The sequence below is a fragment of the Salmo salar genome, chromosome 01 (genome assembly GCF_965601325.2).
Source record: "Salmo salar chromosome 01, fSalSal1, whole genome shotgun sequence".
NCBI classification, from domain to species: Eukaryota; Metazoa; Chordata; class Actinopteri; order Salmoniformes; family Salmonidae; genus Salmo; species Salmo salar.
In genome coordinates, this window is record NC_138291.1 from 105,875,133 (window position 1) to 105,894,804 (window position 19,672).

Here is a 19,672-nt window from a genome sequence, read left to right on the forward strand (position 1 = left end):
TATTTTATCTTGCCCATTCACCCTCTGAATGGTATACATACACAATCCATGTTTCAATTATCTCAAGGCTTAAAAGTCATTCTGTAACCTGTCTGCTCCTCTTCATCTACACTGATTGAAGTGGATTTAACAGGTGACATCAATAAGGGATCATAACTTTCACCTGGATTCACCTGGTCAGTCTGTCATGGAAAGAGCAGGTGTTCCTAATGTTTTATACACTCAGTGTATACAGAAGTAACAGATGCTAACAAAGTTATACCTTGAAAAGCAGGCCCTGAATATTTTAAAAGAGGTGGGTGGTGTTTGGAATATACAGTAGTGGAAATTCCAAGTCAACCATGACTATTCCACAGATTAAAGCTACAATCTGCGATAAACGCAACATGCAACAATTTCAAAGATTTTACTGAGTTACAGTTCATTTAAGGATATCAGTAAATTGCAATAAATTCATTAGGCCCTAATTTATGGATTTCCCATGACTGGGAATACAGGTATGCATCTGTTGGACACATATACCTTAAAAAAAATAGGGGTTTGGATCAGAAAACAAGTCAGTATCTGGTCTGCCCATCATTTGCCTCATACAGCGTGACACATCTCCTTCACATAGAGTTGATCAGGCTGTTGATTGTGGCCTGTGGAATCTTGTCCCAATCCTCTTCAATGGCTGTGCAAAGTTGCTGGATATTGGTGGGAACTGGAACACTCTGTCGTACACCTCGATCCAGAGCATCGAAAACATGCTCAACAGGTGACATGTCTGGTGAATATGCAGGCTATGGAATAAGTGGGACATTTTCAGCCTCCAGGAATTGTGTACAGATCCTTGCGACATGGGGCTGTGGATTATCATGCTGAAACATGAGGCGATGGATGAATGGCACGACAATGGACCTCAGGATCTCGTCACAGTATCTCTGTGCATTCAAATTGAAATCGATAAAGTGCAATTGTGTTAGTTGTCCGTAGCTTATGCCTGCCCATACCATTACCCCACCGCCACCATGGGGCACTCTGTTCACAACATTGACATCAGTCTGCCATCTGCCCGGTACAGTTGAAACCGGTATTCATCCATGAAGAGCACACTTTTCCAGCGTGCCAGTGGCCATCGAAGGTGAGCATTTGTCCACTGAGGTCAGTTATGATGCCGAAGTTCTGTCAGGTCAAGACCCTGGTGAGGACGACGAGCACGTAGATGAGCTTCCTTGAGATGGTTTCTGACCGTATGTGCAGAAATTCTTTGGTTGTGCAAACCCACAGTTTCATCAGCTGTCCGGGTGGCTGGTCTCTGACGATGTGGAGGTCCTGGGCTGGCGTGGTTACTCAGGGTCTGCGGTTATGAGACCGGGTTGGATGTACTGCCAAATTCTCTAAAACGACGTTGGAGGCGGCTTATGGTAGAGAAATGAATATTAAATTATCTGGCAACAGCTCTGGTGGACATTCCTGCACTCAGTATGCCAATTGCGCGCTCCCTCAAAACTTGAGACATCTGTGGCATTGTGTTGTGTGCCAAAACTGCACATTTTAGTTTATTGTTCCCAGCAAAAGGTGCACCTGTGCAATGATCATGCTGTTTAATCAGCTTCTTGATATGCCACACCTGTCAGGTGGATTCATTGTCTTGGCAAAGGAGAAATGCTCAGTAACATTTTTTGAGAAATGAACCTTTTGTGCGTATGGAAAATGTCTGGGATCTTTTATTTCAAATCATGAAACATGGGACCAACACTTTATGTTGCGTTTATATTTTGTTCTGTATGCATTTCCCCAGCCCCATCCCTCAGCTGTTTACCAAAACCCAAAACAAGTGGTGGGGCTAATTATTTTCCTTAAGAACAAATGCTAGATTGTAGCTTCAAACATATTTCCCAGGAGAGGTCTTTTTGGCTGAGTGGGACATTGTAGTATAACATTCTTAAGTATTCATATGAATATAATTGAACGCTGCATTTGGTAACAACGGTATCATGATATTACTCAACGTGTGGGAGGTTTAACTTGGGTACCATATTGGGAGAAAAAAAACTTTTGACGTTAAGCTCATTCAGTGAAACATATGCTGGCAGCGGTGGGATAATATTATGTGTAGCTGTGGCAGGTTTTTAGGTAGAAAACACTACAACTATGTTTTCTTTACATAGTTGGCCTGTTGAACCAGGAAGAGGAGTGGTTCGAGGGCAACAGGTGTACTTACTGTATTACTGTATTGGGTAATGCAATCTGTGCCTGGATGTCCTGAGCATTGATGGCTTTCTCTTCTACCTGATAATAATTGCACCCACCTGATGTCCCAGGTCTAAATCAAATCAATTGTATTTATAAAGACCTTTTTACATGAGCAGATGTCACAACGTGCTATACAGAAACCCAGCCTAAAATCCCAAATAGCAAGCAATGCAGATGTAGAAGCACGGTGGCTAGGAAAAGCTCCTTAGAAAGGTAGGAACCTAGGAAGAAACCTAGAGAGGAACCAGGCTCTGAGGGGTGGCCAGTCCTCTTCTGGCTGTGACGGGTGGAGATTATAAGAGTACATGGCCATTAATTCCAGATCGTTCTTCAAGATGTTCAAATGTTCATAGATGACCAGCAGGGTGAAATAATGATCACAGTGGTTGTAGAGGGTGTAACAGGTCAGCACCTCAGGAGTAAAGTAAATGTCAGTTGGCTTTTCATAGCCGAGCATTCAGAGGTTGAAACAGCAGGTGTAGGAGAAAAGGGAGGGAAAGAGAGAGGTGAAAACAGCAGGTCCGGGACAAGGTAGCACGTCCGGTGAACAGGTCAGGGTTCCATAGCTGCAGGCAGAACAGTTGAAACTGGATCAGCAGTACGACCTGGTGGACTGGGGACAGCCAGGAGTCTTCAGACCAGGTAGTTCTGAGGCATGGTCTCAGGGCTCAGGTCCTCCAAGAGGGAGGGAGAGAGAGAGAGACAGATGTGGGAGAGGGAGAGAGAGATGGGGGGAGAAATGGGAGAATTGGTGGGAGCATACTTAAGTTCACACAGGACACCAGATAAGACAGGAGAATTACACCAGATAAGACAGGAGAATTACACCAGATAAGACAGATGGACCCTAGACCCCCGGCACATAGACTATTGCACCCACTTTGCCAAAGCACAGCCCCAACACCACTAGAGGGATATCAACAGACCACCAGCTTACTACCCTGAGACAAGGCTGAGTATCGCCCACGAAGTTCTCCTCCACCGCATGAGCCAGAGAGGGCTGCAAAACCGAAAAGAAAGATCACATCAGTGACTCAACCCACTAAAGATCACGTCAACCCGTGACGCACCCCTCCTAGTGATGTAATAGGGTCAGAGGCAGAGAATCCCAGTGGAGATAGGGGAGCCGGCCAGGCAGAGGGAGCATGGGCGGTTCGTCGCTCCAGTGCCTTGCCGTTCACCTTCCCACTTCTGGGCCAGACAACACTCAATCAGTGTAGTCTTCAGTAAAGACTTTTAAAGGCAGACCATTCCATTAAAATGGAGCTCTATAGTAGAAAGCCCTGCCTCCAGCTATTTGCTTTGAAATTCTAAGGAGAATAAGGAAGCCTGCTTCTTGTGACCGTAGCGTATGTGTAGGTGTGTACGGCAGGACCAAATCGGAGAGATAGATAGGAGCAAGCCCATGTAATGCTTTGTGGGTTAGCAGTAAAACCTTGAAATCAGCTCCGGCCTTAACAGTAAGCCAGTGAGGCTAGCACTGGAGTAATATGATCACATATGTATCAGTCCCTAATAAGAGGGGAAGAATGAAAATCAGCAGTGGAACTCGAACTGGATCCCTATTATTTTGTGACATCATCACTGTACCATTTCACTTTCTGTATTAGAGACCTACGATGTACCATTTCACTTCCTGTATTCCAGACTTATGAGTGCCTCTGTGTCCCCGGATGGGAGGGCGAGTTCTGCCAACAGGAAATAGACGAGTGTTCATCACAGCCGTGCAAAAACAACGCCACCTGTACTGACCTCCTCAACAGCTACCAGTAGGTACCACAGTAAAGTTGTGTCTGATTCAGACATAGGGCAAAGCTACAGGTAGGTACCACTGTAAGGTTGTGTCTGATTCAGACATAGGACAAAGCTACAGGTAGGTACCACAGTAAGGTTGTGTCTGATTCAGACATAGGACAAAGCTACAGGTAGGTACCACTGTAAGGTTGTGTCTGATTCAGACATAGGACAAAGCTACAGGTAGGTACCACAGTAAGGTTGTGTCTGATTCAGACATAGGACAAAGCTACAGGTAGGTACCACAGTAAGGTTGTGGCTGATTCAGACATTGGACAAAGCTACAGGTAGGTACCACAATAAGGTTGTGTCTGATTCAGACCATAGGACAAAGCTACAGGTAGGTACCACGGTAGGGTTGTGTCTGATTCAGACCATAGGACAAAGCTACAGGTAGGTACCACGGTAGGGTTGTGTCTGATTCAGACCATAGGACAAAGCTACAGGTAGGTACCACTGTAAGGTTGTGTCTGATTCAGACCATAGGACAAAGCTACAGGTAGGTACCACTGTAAGGTTGTGTCTGATTCAGACCATAGGACAAAGCTACAGGTAGGTACCACTGTAAGGTTGTGTCTGATTCAGACCATAGGGCAAAGCTACAGGTAGGTACCACAATAAGGTTGTGTCTGATTCAGACATAGGACAAAGCGACAGGTAGGTAACCACTGTAAGGTTGTGTCTTATTCAGACCATAGGACAAAGCTACAGGTAGGTACCACAGTAAGGTTGAGTCTGATTCAGACATAGGACAAAGCGACAGGTAGGTACCACTGTAAGGTTGTGTCTGATTCAGACCATAGGACAAAGCTACAGGTAGGTACCACTGTAAGGTTGTGTCTGATTCAGACATAGGACAAAGCTACAGGTAGGTACCACAATAAGGTTGTGGCTGATTCAGACCATAGGACAAAGCTACAGGAAAGGTACCACGGTAGGGTTGTGTCTGATTCTGGCCTGGTTACAGATCCCCAAAATGAAAATAACAATTTGAAAATATCATTTCAGAGCTAGTACAGTGTGGGCCCATAATATAGTGCTAATCAGACAGTACAGTGTGGGTCCATATTATAGTGTTAATCAGACAGTACAGTGTGGGTCCACCCTATAGTGTTAATCAGACAGTACAGTGTGGGTCCACCCTATAGTGTTAATCAGACAGTACAGTGTGGGTCCACCCTATAGTGTTAAACAGACATAGTCAGTGTGGGTCTGCCCTATAGTGTTAATCAGACGGTACAGTGTGGGTCCACCCTATAGTGTTAAACAGACAGTACAGTGTGGGTCCACCCTATAGTGTTAATCAGACAGTACAGTGTGGGTCCACCCTATAGTGTTAATCAGACAGTACAGTGTGGGTCCACCCTATAGTGTTAATCAGACAGTACAGTGTGGGTCCACCCTATAGTGTTAAACAGACATAGTCAGTGTGGGTCTGCCCTATAGTGTTAATCAGACGGTACAGTGTGGGTCCACCCTATAGTGTTAATCAGACAGTACAGTGTGGGTCTGCCCTATAGTGTTAATCAGACAGTACAGTGTGGGTCCACCCTATAGTGTTAATCAGACAGTACAGTGTGGGTCCGCCCTATAGTGTTAAACAGACAGTACAGTGTGGGTCTGCCCTATAGTGTTAATCAGACAGTACAGTGTGGGTCCGCCCTATAGTGTTAATCAGACAGTACAGTGTGGGTCTGCCCTATAGTGTTAAACAGACAGTACAGTGTGGGTCTGCCCTATAGTGTTAAACAGACAGTACAGTGTGGGTCTGCCCTATAGTGTTAAACAGACAGTACAGTGTGGGTCCGCCCTATAGTGTTAAACAGACAGTACAGTGTGGGTCTGCCCTATAGTGTTAATCAGACAGTACAGTGTGGGTCTGCCCTATAGTGTTAATCAGACAGTACAGTGTGGGTCCCACCCTATAGTGTTAATCAGACATAGTCAGTGTGGGTCTGCCCTATAGTGTTAATCAGACGGTACAGTGTGGGTCCACCCTATAGTGTTAATCAGACATAGTCAGTGTCATTGCATCAGTCTTCTCAGTCACATAATACATGCAAGGACGCCTTGCTCAGATAGCCTGGGGTGGTCTAGCTGTTATGTCCCCTGCCTCCAGCTCTTGAATCCAGCCCACTATCCTTTCCTATCTTTCCTCTCACTCTCTCTATCTAAGAAAACATGAAAAATATGGGAGTTTGAGAGAAAAGGAGGAAAATGCTTAGATAGTGATTATATTTTCTACCTAGCTAACAGCATCAGCAATAATGAACTGCAGATGGCAGGTCAAACTAATGAATCAATCAATGGCTCGCAGCATGAAGGGTTTCTGGGGATCTGTGAGTCATCGGGAGGGAAAACGGCTGTATTTACTCTACCTAATGTGTCTTCACACTGGGGGAGAGAGAGAGAGCGATGGAGGAGGAGGGGGAGGATGGAGAGACAGAGCGAGATAGGGGAGGAGAGAGAGAGAGAGAGAGAGAGAGGAGGGGGAGGAGAGAGAGGAGCGGGAGGAGAGAGAGGGAATGTGAGGATGGAGAGAGAGGAGCGGGAGGAGAGAGAGGGAATGTGAGGATGGAGAGAGAGGAGGGGGAGAAGAGAGACAGAGAGGATGAGAGACATAGAGGAGGGGGAAGATGGAGAAAGAGATGGGGGCTGGAGAGACAGAGAATATGAGGATGGAGGGAGATAGGGAGAGGGAGAAGAGAGAGAATGTGAGGATGAGGGAGAGGGAGAGAGGCGGAGGGGGAGGAGAGAATGTGAGGATGAGGGAGAGGGAGAGAGAGGAGGAGGAGGGGGAGGAGAGAGAGAGAATGTGAGGATGGAGAGAGAGAGGGAGAGGGGGAGGAGAGATAGAACTTAACACATGACACCACGTGAGAGAGAGGATGGAGGGAGAGAGGGAGAGAGAGAGGAGGTGGGGAGGAGAGAGAGAGAACTTAAGTTAACACAGGACACCACGTGAGAGAGAGGATGGAGGGAAATAACATGTTGTTAGTTAAATCATTAACACACATCATTTATTTTGTAGAAACCATCCCCAACCTTTGTATTATATGTGAATATCAATATCAACCAGAGCTCCCCTTTCCTATCTGTTCCCCCTTGCTAGTTACATCATAAACACATAGGCATATCATTTATTTTTAAAGAAACAATCTCCAACCTTTGTATCGACAACATCAATACCAACCCTAACTCCTCCTGTCTCCCCAGGTGTCTGTGCCCGCAGGGCTGGGCAGGTGTGGACTGCTCTGAGGATGTGGATGAGTGTGGCTCTGGGCCCTGTCTTAATGGAGCTCAGTGTCAGGAGTCACCCCTACCTGGGGAGTTCAGCTGCACCTGCCCCCCCTTCTTCAGTGGGCCCTTATGCAACATGCCCTTTGACCCCTGTGACTCTGCCCACGATCCCTGCCTGCACAATGCTACCTGCCTGACTCGTTCTGATGGAACAGCAGCCTGCAGATGCCGACCCGGTGAGCTAATATTAGTTCCTGTGGTGTAGTCCAGTGAGCTACTATTAGTTCCTGTTATGTAGTCCAGTGAACTACTATTGGTTTCTGTGGTGTAGTCCAGTGAGCTGCTAGTTCCTGTGGTGTAGTCCAGTGAGCTACTATTAGTTCCTGTGGTGTAGTCCAGTGAACTACTATTAGTTCCTGTGGTGTAGTCCAGTGAACTACTATTGGTTTCTGTGGTGTAGTCCAGTGAGCTGCTAGTTCCTGTGGTGTAGTCCAGTGAGCTACTATTAGTTCCTGTGGTGTAGTCCTTTGAGCTACTATTAGTTAATGTGGTGTAGTCCTTTGAGCTACTATTAGTTAATGTGGTGTAGACCAGTGAGCTACTATTAGTTAATGTGGTGTAGACCAGTGAACTACTATTTGTTCCTGTGGTGTAGACCAGTGAGCTACTATTTGTTCCTGTGGTGTAGTCCTTTGAGCTACTATTAGTTAATGTGGTGTAGACCACTGAGCTACTATTAGTTCATGTGGTGTAGACCAGTGAGCTACTATTAGTTAATGTGGTGTAGACCAGTAAGCTATTATTAGTTAATGTGGTGTAGACCAGTGAGCTACTATTAGTTAATGTGGTGTAGACCAGTGAGCTACTATTAGTTAATGTGGTGTAGACCACTGAGCTACTATTAGTTAATGTGGTGTAGACCACTGAGCTACTATTAGTTAATGTGGTGTAGACCACTGAGCTACTATTAGTTAATGTGGTGTAGACCACTGAGCTACTATTAGTTAATGTGGTGTAGACCACTGAGTTACTATTAGTTAATGTGGTGTAGACCACTGAGCTACTATTAGTTAATGTGGTGTAGACCAGTGAGCTACTATTAGTTAATGTGGTGTAGACCAGTGAGCTACTATTAGTTAATGTGGTGTAGACCAGTGAGCTATTCATTTCTGTAGTGTAGACCACTGAGCTACTATTAGTTCATGTGGTGTAGACCAGTGAGCTACTATTAGTTAATGTGGTGTAGACCAGTGAGCTATTACTTTCTGTAGTGTAGACCAGTGAGCTAATAAAGTAGATAACAATACCAGTAGTATATTTGGTGTAGACCAGTGAGCTAATAAAGTAGATAACAATACCAGTAGTATATTTGGTGTAGACCAGTGAGCTAATAAAGTAGATAACAATACCAGTAGTATATTTGGTGTTGCCCAGTGAGCTAAAACAATGTTGGATAAAATAATGACTTTCAGGTAGTGTAGAGCTGCCAAAATGCCCAATTAAAGGTTTTTGAAATGAGAAAAAAATGTAAAAGGGTGAGCTGCACAACACCATATTAGACACAGAGTGCCTTCATGTAGCCTGCTTTCAGGTGGTGTAATGGTTCATAATGCCCAATTAAATGTTTAGAAGTACCCAGAAAATATCTGCTGGAGCAATCTCCTACACGTGCTGACTCCCTAAGCTATTATAACACTACGGATGGTCAGTACCTTGGTGTGTCCTGCTTTCAGGTGGTGTGCTGATGCCATAATGCCCAATTATATTTTATGAAATAAAAACGGTGACTTTTCACAAACACAGCACACATACACTGAGTGTACAAAACATTAGGAACGACTGCTCTTTCCATGACATACAGTAGACTGACCAGGTGAAAGCTATGATCCCTTATTGATGTCAAATCCACTTCAATCCGTGTAGATGAAGAGCAGGAGACAGGTTAAAGAATGATTTTGAAGCCTTGAGAGAATTGGGACATCAAATCAAATCAAAATCAAATCAAATGTATTTATATAGCCCTTCTTACATCAGTTGATATCTCAAAGTGCTGTACAGAAACCCAACCTAAAACCCCAAACAGCAAGCAATGCAGGTGTAGAAGCAAGGTGGCTAGGAAAAACTCCCTAGAAAGGCCAAAACCTAGGAAGAAACCTAGAGAGGAACCAGGCTATGAGGGGTGGCCAGTCCTCTTCTGGCTGTGCCAGGTGGATATTATAACAGCACATGGCCAAGATGTTCAAATGTTCATAAATGACCAGCATGGTCAAATAATAATAGTCATAGTAGTTGTCGAGGGTGCAACAAGTCAGTAACACAAGAGTAAGTGTCAGTTGGCTTTTTCATAGCCGATCTTTGAGAGTATCTCTACCGCTCTTGCTGTTTCTAGAGAGTTGAAAACAGCAGGTCTGGGACAGGGAGAAAGTCCGGTGAACAGGTCAGGGTTCCAGCAGGTCTGGGACAGCAGGTCTGGGACAGGTAGCACGTCCGGTGAACAGGTCAGGGTTCCATAGCTGCAGGCAGAACAGTTAGAACTGGAGCAGCAGCACGGCCAGGTGAACTGGGGACAGCAAGGAGTCATCAAGCCAGGTAGTCCTGAGGCATGGTCCTAGGGCTCAGGTCCTCCGAGAGAGAGAAAGAAAGAAAGAGAGAAAGAAAGAGAGAATTAGAGAGAGCATATTTAAATTCACACAGGACACCGGAAAAGACAAGAGAAATACTCCAGATGTGACAGACTGACCCTAGCCCCCGACACATAAACTACTGCAGCATAAATACTGGAGGCTGAGACAGGAGGGGTCAGGAGACACTGTTGCCCCATCCGATGAATCCCCCGGACAGGGCCAAACAGGTAGCATATAACCCCACCCACTTTGCCAAAGCACAGCCTCCACACCACTGGAGAGATATCTCCAACCACCAACATACCATCCCGGGACAAGGCCGAGTATAGCCCACAAAGATCTCCGCCATGGCACAACCCAGGGGGGGGGGAGGGGCACGTTAGTGACTCAACCCAGACAGGAAGACCACGTCAGTGACTCAACCCACTCAAGTGACGCACCCCTCCCAGGGACGGCATGGAAGAACACCAGTAAGCCAGTGACTCAGCCCCCGTAATAGGGGTAGAGGCAGAGAATCCCAGTGGAAAGAGGGGAAACCGGCCAGGCAGAGACAGCAAGGGCGGATCGTTACTCCAGCCTTTCCGTTCACCTTCACACCCCTGGGCCAGACTACGCTTAATCATAGGACCTACTGAAGAGATGAGTCTTCAGTAAAGACTTAAAGGTTGTGTCTGCGTCTCTCACATTGGTAGGCAGACTATTCCATAAAAATTGAGCTCTATAGGAGAAAGCTCTGCCTCCAGCTGTTTGCTTAGAAATTCTAGGGACAATTAGGAGGCCCGCTTCTTGTGACCGTAGCGTACGTGTAGGTATGTACGACAGGACCAAATCGGAAAGATGGGTAGGAGCAAGCCCATGTAATGCTTTGTAGGTTAGCAGTAAAACCTTGAAATCAGCCCTTGCCTTAACAGGAAGCCAGTGTAGGGAGGCTAGCACTGGAGTAATATGATCAAATTTTTTGGTTCTAGTCAGGATTCTAGCAGCCGTATTTAGCACTAACTGAAGTTTATTTAGTGCTTTATCCGGGTAGCCGGAAAGTAGAGCATTGCAGTAGTCCAACCTAGAAGTAACAAAGGCATGGATACATTTTTCTGCGTCATTTTTGGACAGAAAGTTTCTGATTTTTGCAATGTTACGTAGATGGAAAACAGCTGTCCTTGAAACAGTCTTGATATGTTCTTCAAAAGAGAGATCAGGGTCCAGAGTAACGCCGAGGTCCTTCACAGTTTTATTTGAGACGACTGTACAACCATCCAGATTAATTGTCAGATTCAACAGAAGATCTCTTTGTTTCTTGGGACCTAGAACAAGCATCTCTGTTTTGTCCGAGTTTAAAAGTAGAAAGTTTGCAGCCATCCACTTCCTTATGTCTGAGACACAGGCTTCTAGCGAAGGCAATTTTGGGGCTTCACCATGTTTCATTGAAATGTACAGCTGTGTGTCATCCGCATAGCAGTGAAATTTAACATTATGTTTTCGAATGACATCCCCAAGAGGTAAAATATATAGTGAAAACAATAGTGGTCCTAAAACTGAACCTTGAGGAACACCGAAATTTACAGTTGATTTGTCAGAGGACAAACCATTCACAGAGACAAACTGATATCTTTCCGACAGATAAGACCTAAACCAGGCCAGAAATTGTCCATGTAGACCAATTTGGGTTTCCAATCTCTCCAAAAGAATGTGGTGATCAATGGTATCAAAAGCAGCACTAAGATCTAGGAGCACAAGGACAGACGCAGAGCCTCGGTCTGACGTCATTAAAAGGTAATTTACCACCTTCACAAGTGCAGTCTCAGTGCTATGATGGGGTCTAAAACCAGATTGAAGCGTTTTGTATACATTGTTTGTCTTCAGGAAGGCAGTGAGTTGCTGCGCAACAGTTTTTTAATTTTTTTTGAGAGGAATGGAAGATTCGATATAGGCCAAAAGTTTTTTATAATTTCTGGGTCAAGATTTGGCTTTTTCAAGAGAGGCTTTATTACTGCCACTTTCAGTGAGTTTGGTACACATCCGGTGGATAGAGAGCCGTTTATTATGTTCAACATAGGAGGGCCAAGCACAGAAAGCAGCTCTTTCAGTAGTTTAGTTGGAATAGGGTCCAGTATGCAGCTTGAAGGTTTAGAGGCCATGATTATTTTCATCATTGTGTCAAGAGATATATTACTAAAACACTTTAATGTCTCCCTTGATCCTAGGTCCTGGCAGGGTTGTGCAGACTCAGGACAATGGAGCTTTGGAGGAATACGCAGATTTAAAGAGGAGTCCGTAATTTGCTTTCTTATGATCATGATATTTTCCTCAAAGAAGTTCATGAATTCATTAGGGGTCTAAGCAGATTATTTGTTGCGATTGCGAACGTAATAAAATGGTGGTCCGATAGTCCAGGATTATGAGGAAAAACATTAAGATCCACAACATTTATTCCATGGGACAAAACTAGGTCCAGAGTATGACTGTGCCAGTGAGTAGGTCCAGAGACATGTTGGACAAAACCCACTGAGTCGATGATTGCTCCGAAAGCCTTGTGGACTTTTCCATGTGAATATTAAAGTCACCAAAAATGTGAATATTATCTGCGATGACTACAAGGTCCGATAGGAATTCAGGGAACTCAGTGAGGAACGCTGCATATGGCCCAGGAGGCCTGTAAACAGTAGCTATAAAAAGTGATTGAGTAGGCTGCATAGATTTCATGACTAGAAGCTCAAAAGACGAAAACGTCGTTGTTGTTTTTTTTGTGGTAAATTTAAATTTGCTATCGTAAATGTTAGCAACACCTCCGCCTTTGCGGGATGCGCGGGGGATATGGTCACTAGTGTAACCAGGGGGTGAGGCCTCATTTAACACAGTAAATTCATCAGGATTAAGCCATGTTTCAGTCAGGCCAATCACATCAAGATTATGATCAGTGATTAGTTCATTGACTATAACTGCCTTTGAAGTGAGGGATCTAACATTAAGTAGTCCTATTTTGAGATGTGAGGTATCACAATCTCTTTCAATAATGGCAGGAATGGAGGAGGTCTTTATACTAGTGAGATTGCTAAGGCGAACGCCGCCATCTTTAATTTTGCCCAACCTTGGTCGAGGCACAGACACGGTCTCAATGGGGATAGCTGAGCTGACTACACTGACTGTGCTACTGGCAGAATCCACTAAGCTGGCAGGCTGGCTAACAGCCTGCTGCCTGGCCTGCACCCTATTTCATTGTGGAGCTAGAGGAGTTAGAGCCCTGTCTATGTTTGTAGATAAGATGAGAGCACCCCTCCAGCTAGGATGGAGTCCGTCACTCCTCAACAGGCCAGGCTTGGTCCTGTTTGTGGGTGAGTCCCAGAAAGAGGGCCAATTATCTACAAATCCTATCTTTTGGGAGGGGCAGAAAACAGTTTTCAACCAGCGATTGAGTTGTGAGACTCTGCTGTAGAGCACATCACTCCCCCTAACTGAGAGGGGGCCAGAGACAATTAATCGATGCCGACACATCTTTCTAGCTGATTTACACGCTGAAGCTATGTTGCGCTTGGTGACCTCTGACTGTTTCATCCTAATCCTACACATGGATTGTGTAAGTGTGCTATTTAGAGGGTGAATGGGCAAGACAAAACATTTAAGTGCCTTTGAACGGGGTATGGTAGTAGGTGCCAGGCGCACCGGTTTGAGTGTGTCAAAAACTGCAACGCTGCTGGGTTTTTACGCTCCGCAGTTTCCCGTGTGTATCAAGAATGGTCCACCACCCAAAGGACAACCAGCCAATTTGACACAACTGTGGGAAGCATTGGAGTCAACATAGGCCAGCATCCCTGTGGAACACTTTCTAAAATGAATTGAGGCTATTCTGATGGTAAAGGGGGTGAAACTCAAATAGGAAGGTGTTCTTAATGTTTTGTACACTCAGTACATACACTGAGAACCATGGTATAGGTCTCTCAGGACTTGTGATGGGACTTGAATGTACAATTCATTATTTAGAAATGTACGAACAAAATCTGTTTTTGTTTCAGTCTAGTGAACATCTTCACATTCCATCCATTTATGGGACCTGTCGTATAATAGGTGATACAAGATGGACCGGCTTTGTGTTTCTCTGTTATCTACTAGCTTCTGAATAATCACATGCACTGTTATAAAAGGTATAAGAATGTAACCTAGGTAGGCTACAGTAGTTGCATTGCATGAGAACAGTATTTGGCCTGCAGGGTTGTAGGTGTGTGTGTGTGTGTGTGTGTGTGTGTGTGTGTGTGTGTGTGTGTGTGTGTGTGTGTGTGTGTGTGTGTGTGTGTGTGTGTGTGTGTGTGTGTGTGTGTGTGTGTGTGTGTGTGTGTGTGTGTGTGTGTGTGTGTGTGTGTGTGTGTGTGTGTGTGTGTGTGTGTGTGTGTGTGTGTGTGTGTGTGTGTGTCTGTAGGTTTGCTTAGCCCACATGGAGGATTGCAACAACTCTGTGGTGGTGTTTGTTCCTTATTGTCCTCAGCTTGTGGTTAGAATGATCAATGGCTCTGAGAACTAAAGAACTGAACAGAATGACCTGTAGAGTTCTGGGTTCTAACTAGAATAGTAGACTTTCCTTCTGGTGGGTGGGTGGGGTGGGGTGGGGGGGGGGTGAACTGCAACACCCTACCAGACATTCACTGTTGCATGTATGATGAGGAACAACAGATCTTATCAAATCACTGGGCAATTGCAATTCACCCCTGCAGATTTGATTTGCAGTTGTTCCAGGCTGTGCTGCAACAAACTGCTTATAAGGCAAGTTTGATACGTGTTAGATAAATTGAATCAAATAAAACAATTTATTTGTTACACACTTCCTAAAACAACAGATGTAGACTAACAGTGAAATACCTACTTACGGGTCCTTCCCAACAATACAGAGAGAAAGACAGTAGAGAAATAATAGAAAAGTAAAACACTTAATAATAAAAGTAATAATAGATACAGAATGAGTAATGATAACTTGTCTATTCTGTCTGCAAGGAGTACCAGTACTGAGTAATGATAACTTGTCTATTCTGTCTGCAAGGAGAACCAGTACTGAGTAATGATAACTTGTCTATTCTGTCTGCAAGGAGAACCAGTACTGAGTAATGATAACTTGTCTATTCTGTCTGCAAGGGGTACCAGTACTGAGTAATGATAACTTGTCTATTCTGTCTGCAAGGAGTACCAGTACTGAGTAATGATAACTTGTCTATTCTGTCTGCAAGAGGTACCAGTACTGAGTAATGATAACTTGTCTATTCTGTCTGAAAGGAGTACCAGTACTGAGTAATGATAACTTGTCTATTCTGTCTGCAAGGAGTACCAGTACTGAGTAATGATAACTTGTCTATTCTGTCTGCAAGGAGTACCAGTACTGATTAATGATAACTTGTCTATTCTGTCTGCAAGGAGTACCAGTACTGAGTAATGATAACTTGTCTATTCTGTCTGCAAGGAGAACCAGTACTGAGTAATGATAACTTGTCTATTCTGTCTGCAAGGAGTACCAGTACTGAGTAATGATAACTTGTATATTCTGTCTGCAAGGAGTACCAGTACTGAGTAATGATAACTTGGCTATAAACATGGGGTACCAGTACTGAGTCGATGATAACTTGGCTATATACAAGGGGTACCAGAACTGAGTGGATGATAACTTGGATATATACATGGGGTACCAGTACTGAGTGGATGATAACTTGGCTATATACAAGGGGTACCAGTACTGAGTAATGATAACTTGGCTATATACAAGTGGTACCAGTACTGAGTGGATGATAACTTTTCTATATACAAGGGGTACCAGTACTGAGTGGATGATAACTTGGCAATATACAAGGGGTACCAGTACTGAGTAATGATAACTTGGCTATATACAAGGGGTACCAGTAGTGAGTGGATGTGCAGGGGTACGAGGTCATTGAGGTAGATATGTTCATATAACTAGGAATAAAGTGACAGATGGTCAACAGTAGCAGCAGCGTGTGTGATGAGTCAAAAAAAGTTTGTGCAAAAAGGGTTCATGCGGAGAGTCAATGTAGCTATCTGATTAACTATTTAACTAACTATTTAGCTGTCTTATGGCTTGGAGGTAGAAACTGTTCAGGGTCCTGTTGGTTCCAGACTTGGTGCATTGGAAGCGCTTGCTGTGAGGTAGCAGAGAGAACAATCTATGACTTGGGTGGCTGTAGTCTTTGACAATTTTTATGGCCTTCCTCTGACACTGCCTGGTATAGAGGTCCTGGATAGCAGGGAGCTCAGTCCCAGTGATGTGCTGGGCCATACGTACTACCCTCTTTAGTGCCTTGCAGTGGGATGCTAAGCAGTTGCCATACCAAGCAGTGATGCAGCCAGTCAGGATGCTCTAAATCACCAAACATTTCTGTAAAAAACCCAGTAGTAAAGCCTTGCATTCCTATTTTTCTTATTTGTTTTGTGCTGTTGGCAGAAGGTCAATCAGTGAAATGTATTTTTAAAGCCCTTTTTACATCAGCCGATGTCACAAAGTGCTATACAGAAACCCAGCCTAAATCCCCAAACAGCAAGCAATGCAGATGTAGAAGCACGGTGGCTAGGAAAAACTCCTTAGAAAGGCAGGAACCTAGGAAGAAACCTAGAGAGGAACCAGGCTCTGAGAAGTTGCCAGTCCTCTTCTGGCTGTGCCGGGTTGAGATAATAACAGTACATGGCCAAGATGTTCAAATGTTCATAGATGACCAGCAGGGTCAAATAATAATAATAATAATCACAGTGGTTGTAGAGGGTCAGCACCTCAGGAGTAAATGTCAGTTGGCTTTTCATAACCAAACATTCAGAGTTAGAGACAGCAGGTGCGATAGGAAGAGAGAGTCAAAAATAGCAGGTCCGGGACAAGGTAGCACATCCGGTGAACAGGTCAGGGTTCCATAACCGCAGGCAGAACAGTTGAAACTGGAGCAGCAGCACGACCAGGTGGACTGGGGACAGCGAGGCATAGTCCCAGGGCTCAGGTCCTCCGGGAGGGGAGAGAGAGAGAATTAGAGGGAGCGTATTTAAATTCACACAGGACACCAGATAAGACAGGAGAAATACTCCAGATGTGACAGACTGACCCTAGCCCCCGACACATAAACTACTGCAGCATAAATACTGGAGGCTGAGACAGGAGGGGTCAGGAGACACTGTGGCCCCATCCGATGATACCCCCGGACAGGGCCAACCAGGCAGGATATAACCCCACCCACTTTGCCAAAGCACAGCCCCCACACCACTTCAAACCACCAACTTACTACCCTGAGACAAGGCTGAGTATAGCCCACGAAGTATAGGTATATAAGTATAGGTGCACTTGATTCAGCAGCCCCGGGAAGGCATTTTGAACCATTTCATATATCTGAAGGTAGAACTCCGCTTAACTGGCCAGCCCAGAAATCAAATAAAGTGCACCTTTACTGTAGACCTACCGTTGGCCAATCAGATAGCTCAGATCACTGTGTCTGCACAGTGTCCTCGAGCCATAGACTGTAAAAGAAACCTTGAACCCAAAGCAAAACTTTTAAAACCATGACTAGAGAGAGACTCAACAAATACAGCAAAGAGACTCTGTTTTTAATTGATATTTTTTTACCTTTTTTAGCTTCTTATTTTTCAGAGTAAATAACCCACGTACACTAGAGAAGCTTTAACCAAGTTTAATTCTTCCCAAAGGTTCTGTACAGCTGTAATTCAGACACTCCAACATTTGTCCCACTCAGATATATATATCCCACTCAAAACACTCCCCCTTCTCTCCCATCCTTACATATTATGGTTTAACAGGAAAAGAGTAACAAGATACCAAACCCTTATTACTCCCTTCAGGTGACCTGTCCTCACCTGACCTCAACCCCTCCTTCATCTAATCCACAGATGTCCATCTGTCTTTCCTGTATCAACACGGTGCTCTGCTCTCGTCCCCAACACATTCCAACACATTCCACAGCTATCTGTCTTTCTACAGAGACCCAGTCTCTTTCTCCTTTAATTCTATGCTTCTTTCCTATCATTTATTTAATATCTCAATGTTCAAAATGTCAAATCCAACACCTTTATTAAAATAGGCAAGTCAGTTAAGAACTAATTCTTATTTACATTAACGGCCTACCCCTGCCAAACCCTAACGACGCTGGGCCAATTGTACACCACCCTATGGGACTCCCAATCACAGCCGGTTGTGATACAGCCTGGAGTCGAACCAGGGTCTGTAGTGACGCCTCTAGAATTGAGATGCAGTGCCTTAGACTGCTGCGCCACTCAGGAGCCCAAGTTCATGTTTAAGTAAGTTAAGTAAGTATGAGTAAGTTCATGTTTAAGTAAGTATGAGTAAGTTCATGTTTAAGTAAGTTAAGTAAGTATGAGTAAGTTCATGTTTAAGTAAGTGTGACTAAGTTCATGTTTAAGTAAGTTAAGTAAATATGACTAAGTTCATGTTTAAGTAAGTATGATTCATGTTAGGCCTGGCACACACAGACACGCACACAGACACACACACACACTTTATCAGGTGTGTGTTTGTGTCTCATAGATTAGCTTTTTAACTGTTTTCTAGTTTCTCCATATCTCAAGGTAGGCTCTCAAGGTAGGCTCTCAAAGCCTATCAATGAGTGATCTAAGGGCTAATGGTTGATTGAATATACAGCAAAAATAATTACAGTGTAGGGGATGACACTGCATACATGTCGTCTTTTGGAGTTTGCTTTGAATTGACTGCAAGTCATTATAGATCTCTATAGCAGTGGAATCACAGTAATGAATTTGGCCCTTTTTGATTGTGTAAATTACCCTTTTTAGTGGTCAGTCATTCCCACAGCAAAAATAATTACAGTATAGGGGATGACACTGCATACATGTCGTCTTTTGGAGTTTGCTTTGAATTGACTGCAAGTCATTATAGATCTCTATAGCAGTGGAATCACAGTAATGAATTTGGCCCTTTTGATTGTGTAAATTACCCTTTTTAGTGGTCAGTCATTCCCACAAGATGGATTCTTCTTCTGAGTCGCTGGCTAGTAGTAATTACATTTGTGTGATTTTTGTTGTTGTTGTTGTTGACCTGTCCAGGGTCTGTTTTCACAAAGTGTTTCAAAGTATTAGTGCTGATCTAGCATCAGGTACCGCTGGTCTATGCAGTCATATTCATTATGATATAAAAAATGTCAAACTGCACTTCTACTAATGCTTTGTGAATGTGGGTCCTGGTCTCACATGTTATTGGATACAGCCAGAGTCAGACAAAACGCTCTAGAGGAAGCAGAGGAAAGAGTGTACGAGTCTAGGTCCCCCCTACACACACACACACACACACACACACACACACACACACACTGCACATTAGTCATGATTAACATTAACTGTTTGTAAAGTCAACGCCATTCCTTGCCATGTTCTAGGTTAATTACTTGTACGAACGTTATACATTTTTAATTGGTGGTTGTACATCGGCCGAGGTGCGTGGCACAAAGAGTGAACCTGAAGGGCCCACATCAGAGGCACAGAGGTAGGATGATGTGACCGGAGATGTCACCACGGACAGTATCACAGAGATAGGATGATGTGACCGGAGATGGCACCACGTACAATATCACAGAGATAGGATGATGTGACCGGAGATGTCACCACGGACAGTATCACAGAGATAGGATGATATGACCGGAGATGGCACCACGTACAGTATCACAGAGATAGGATGATGTGACCGGAGATGGCACCACGGACAGTATCACAGAGATAGGATGATGTGACCGGAGATGGCACCACGGACAGTATCACAGAGATAG

General features: G+C 44.4%; 1 protein-coding gene across 1 annotated transcript in view; it reads left to right on the forward strand.

Moving 5' to 3' along the window:
• The window catches only part of eys (EGF-like photoreceptor maintenance factor), a gene marked incomplete at its 5' end in the record, with an annotated part of 444,052 nt that overhangs the window by 149,101 nt on the left and 275,279 nt on the right, over positions 1-19,672 (forward strand). The window contains 2 exon segments of the mRNA XM_082972800.1: positions 3,886-4,007; positions 7,249-7,508. Coding sequence (XP_082828926.1) covers positions 3,886-4,007; positions 7,249-7,508 — 382 coding nt within the window.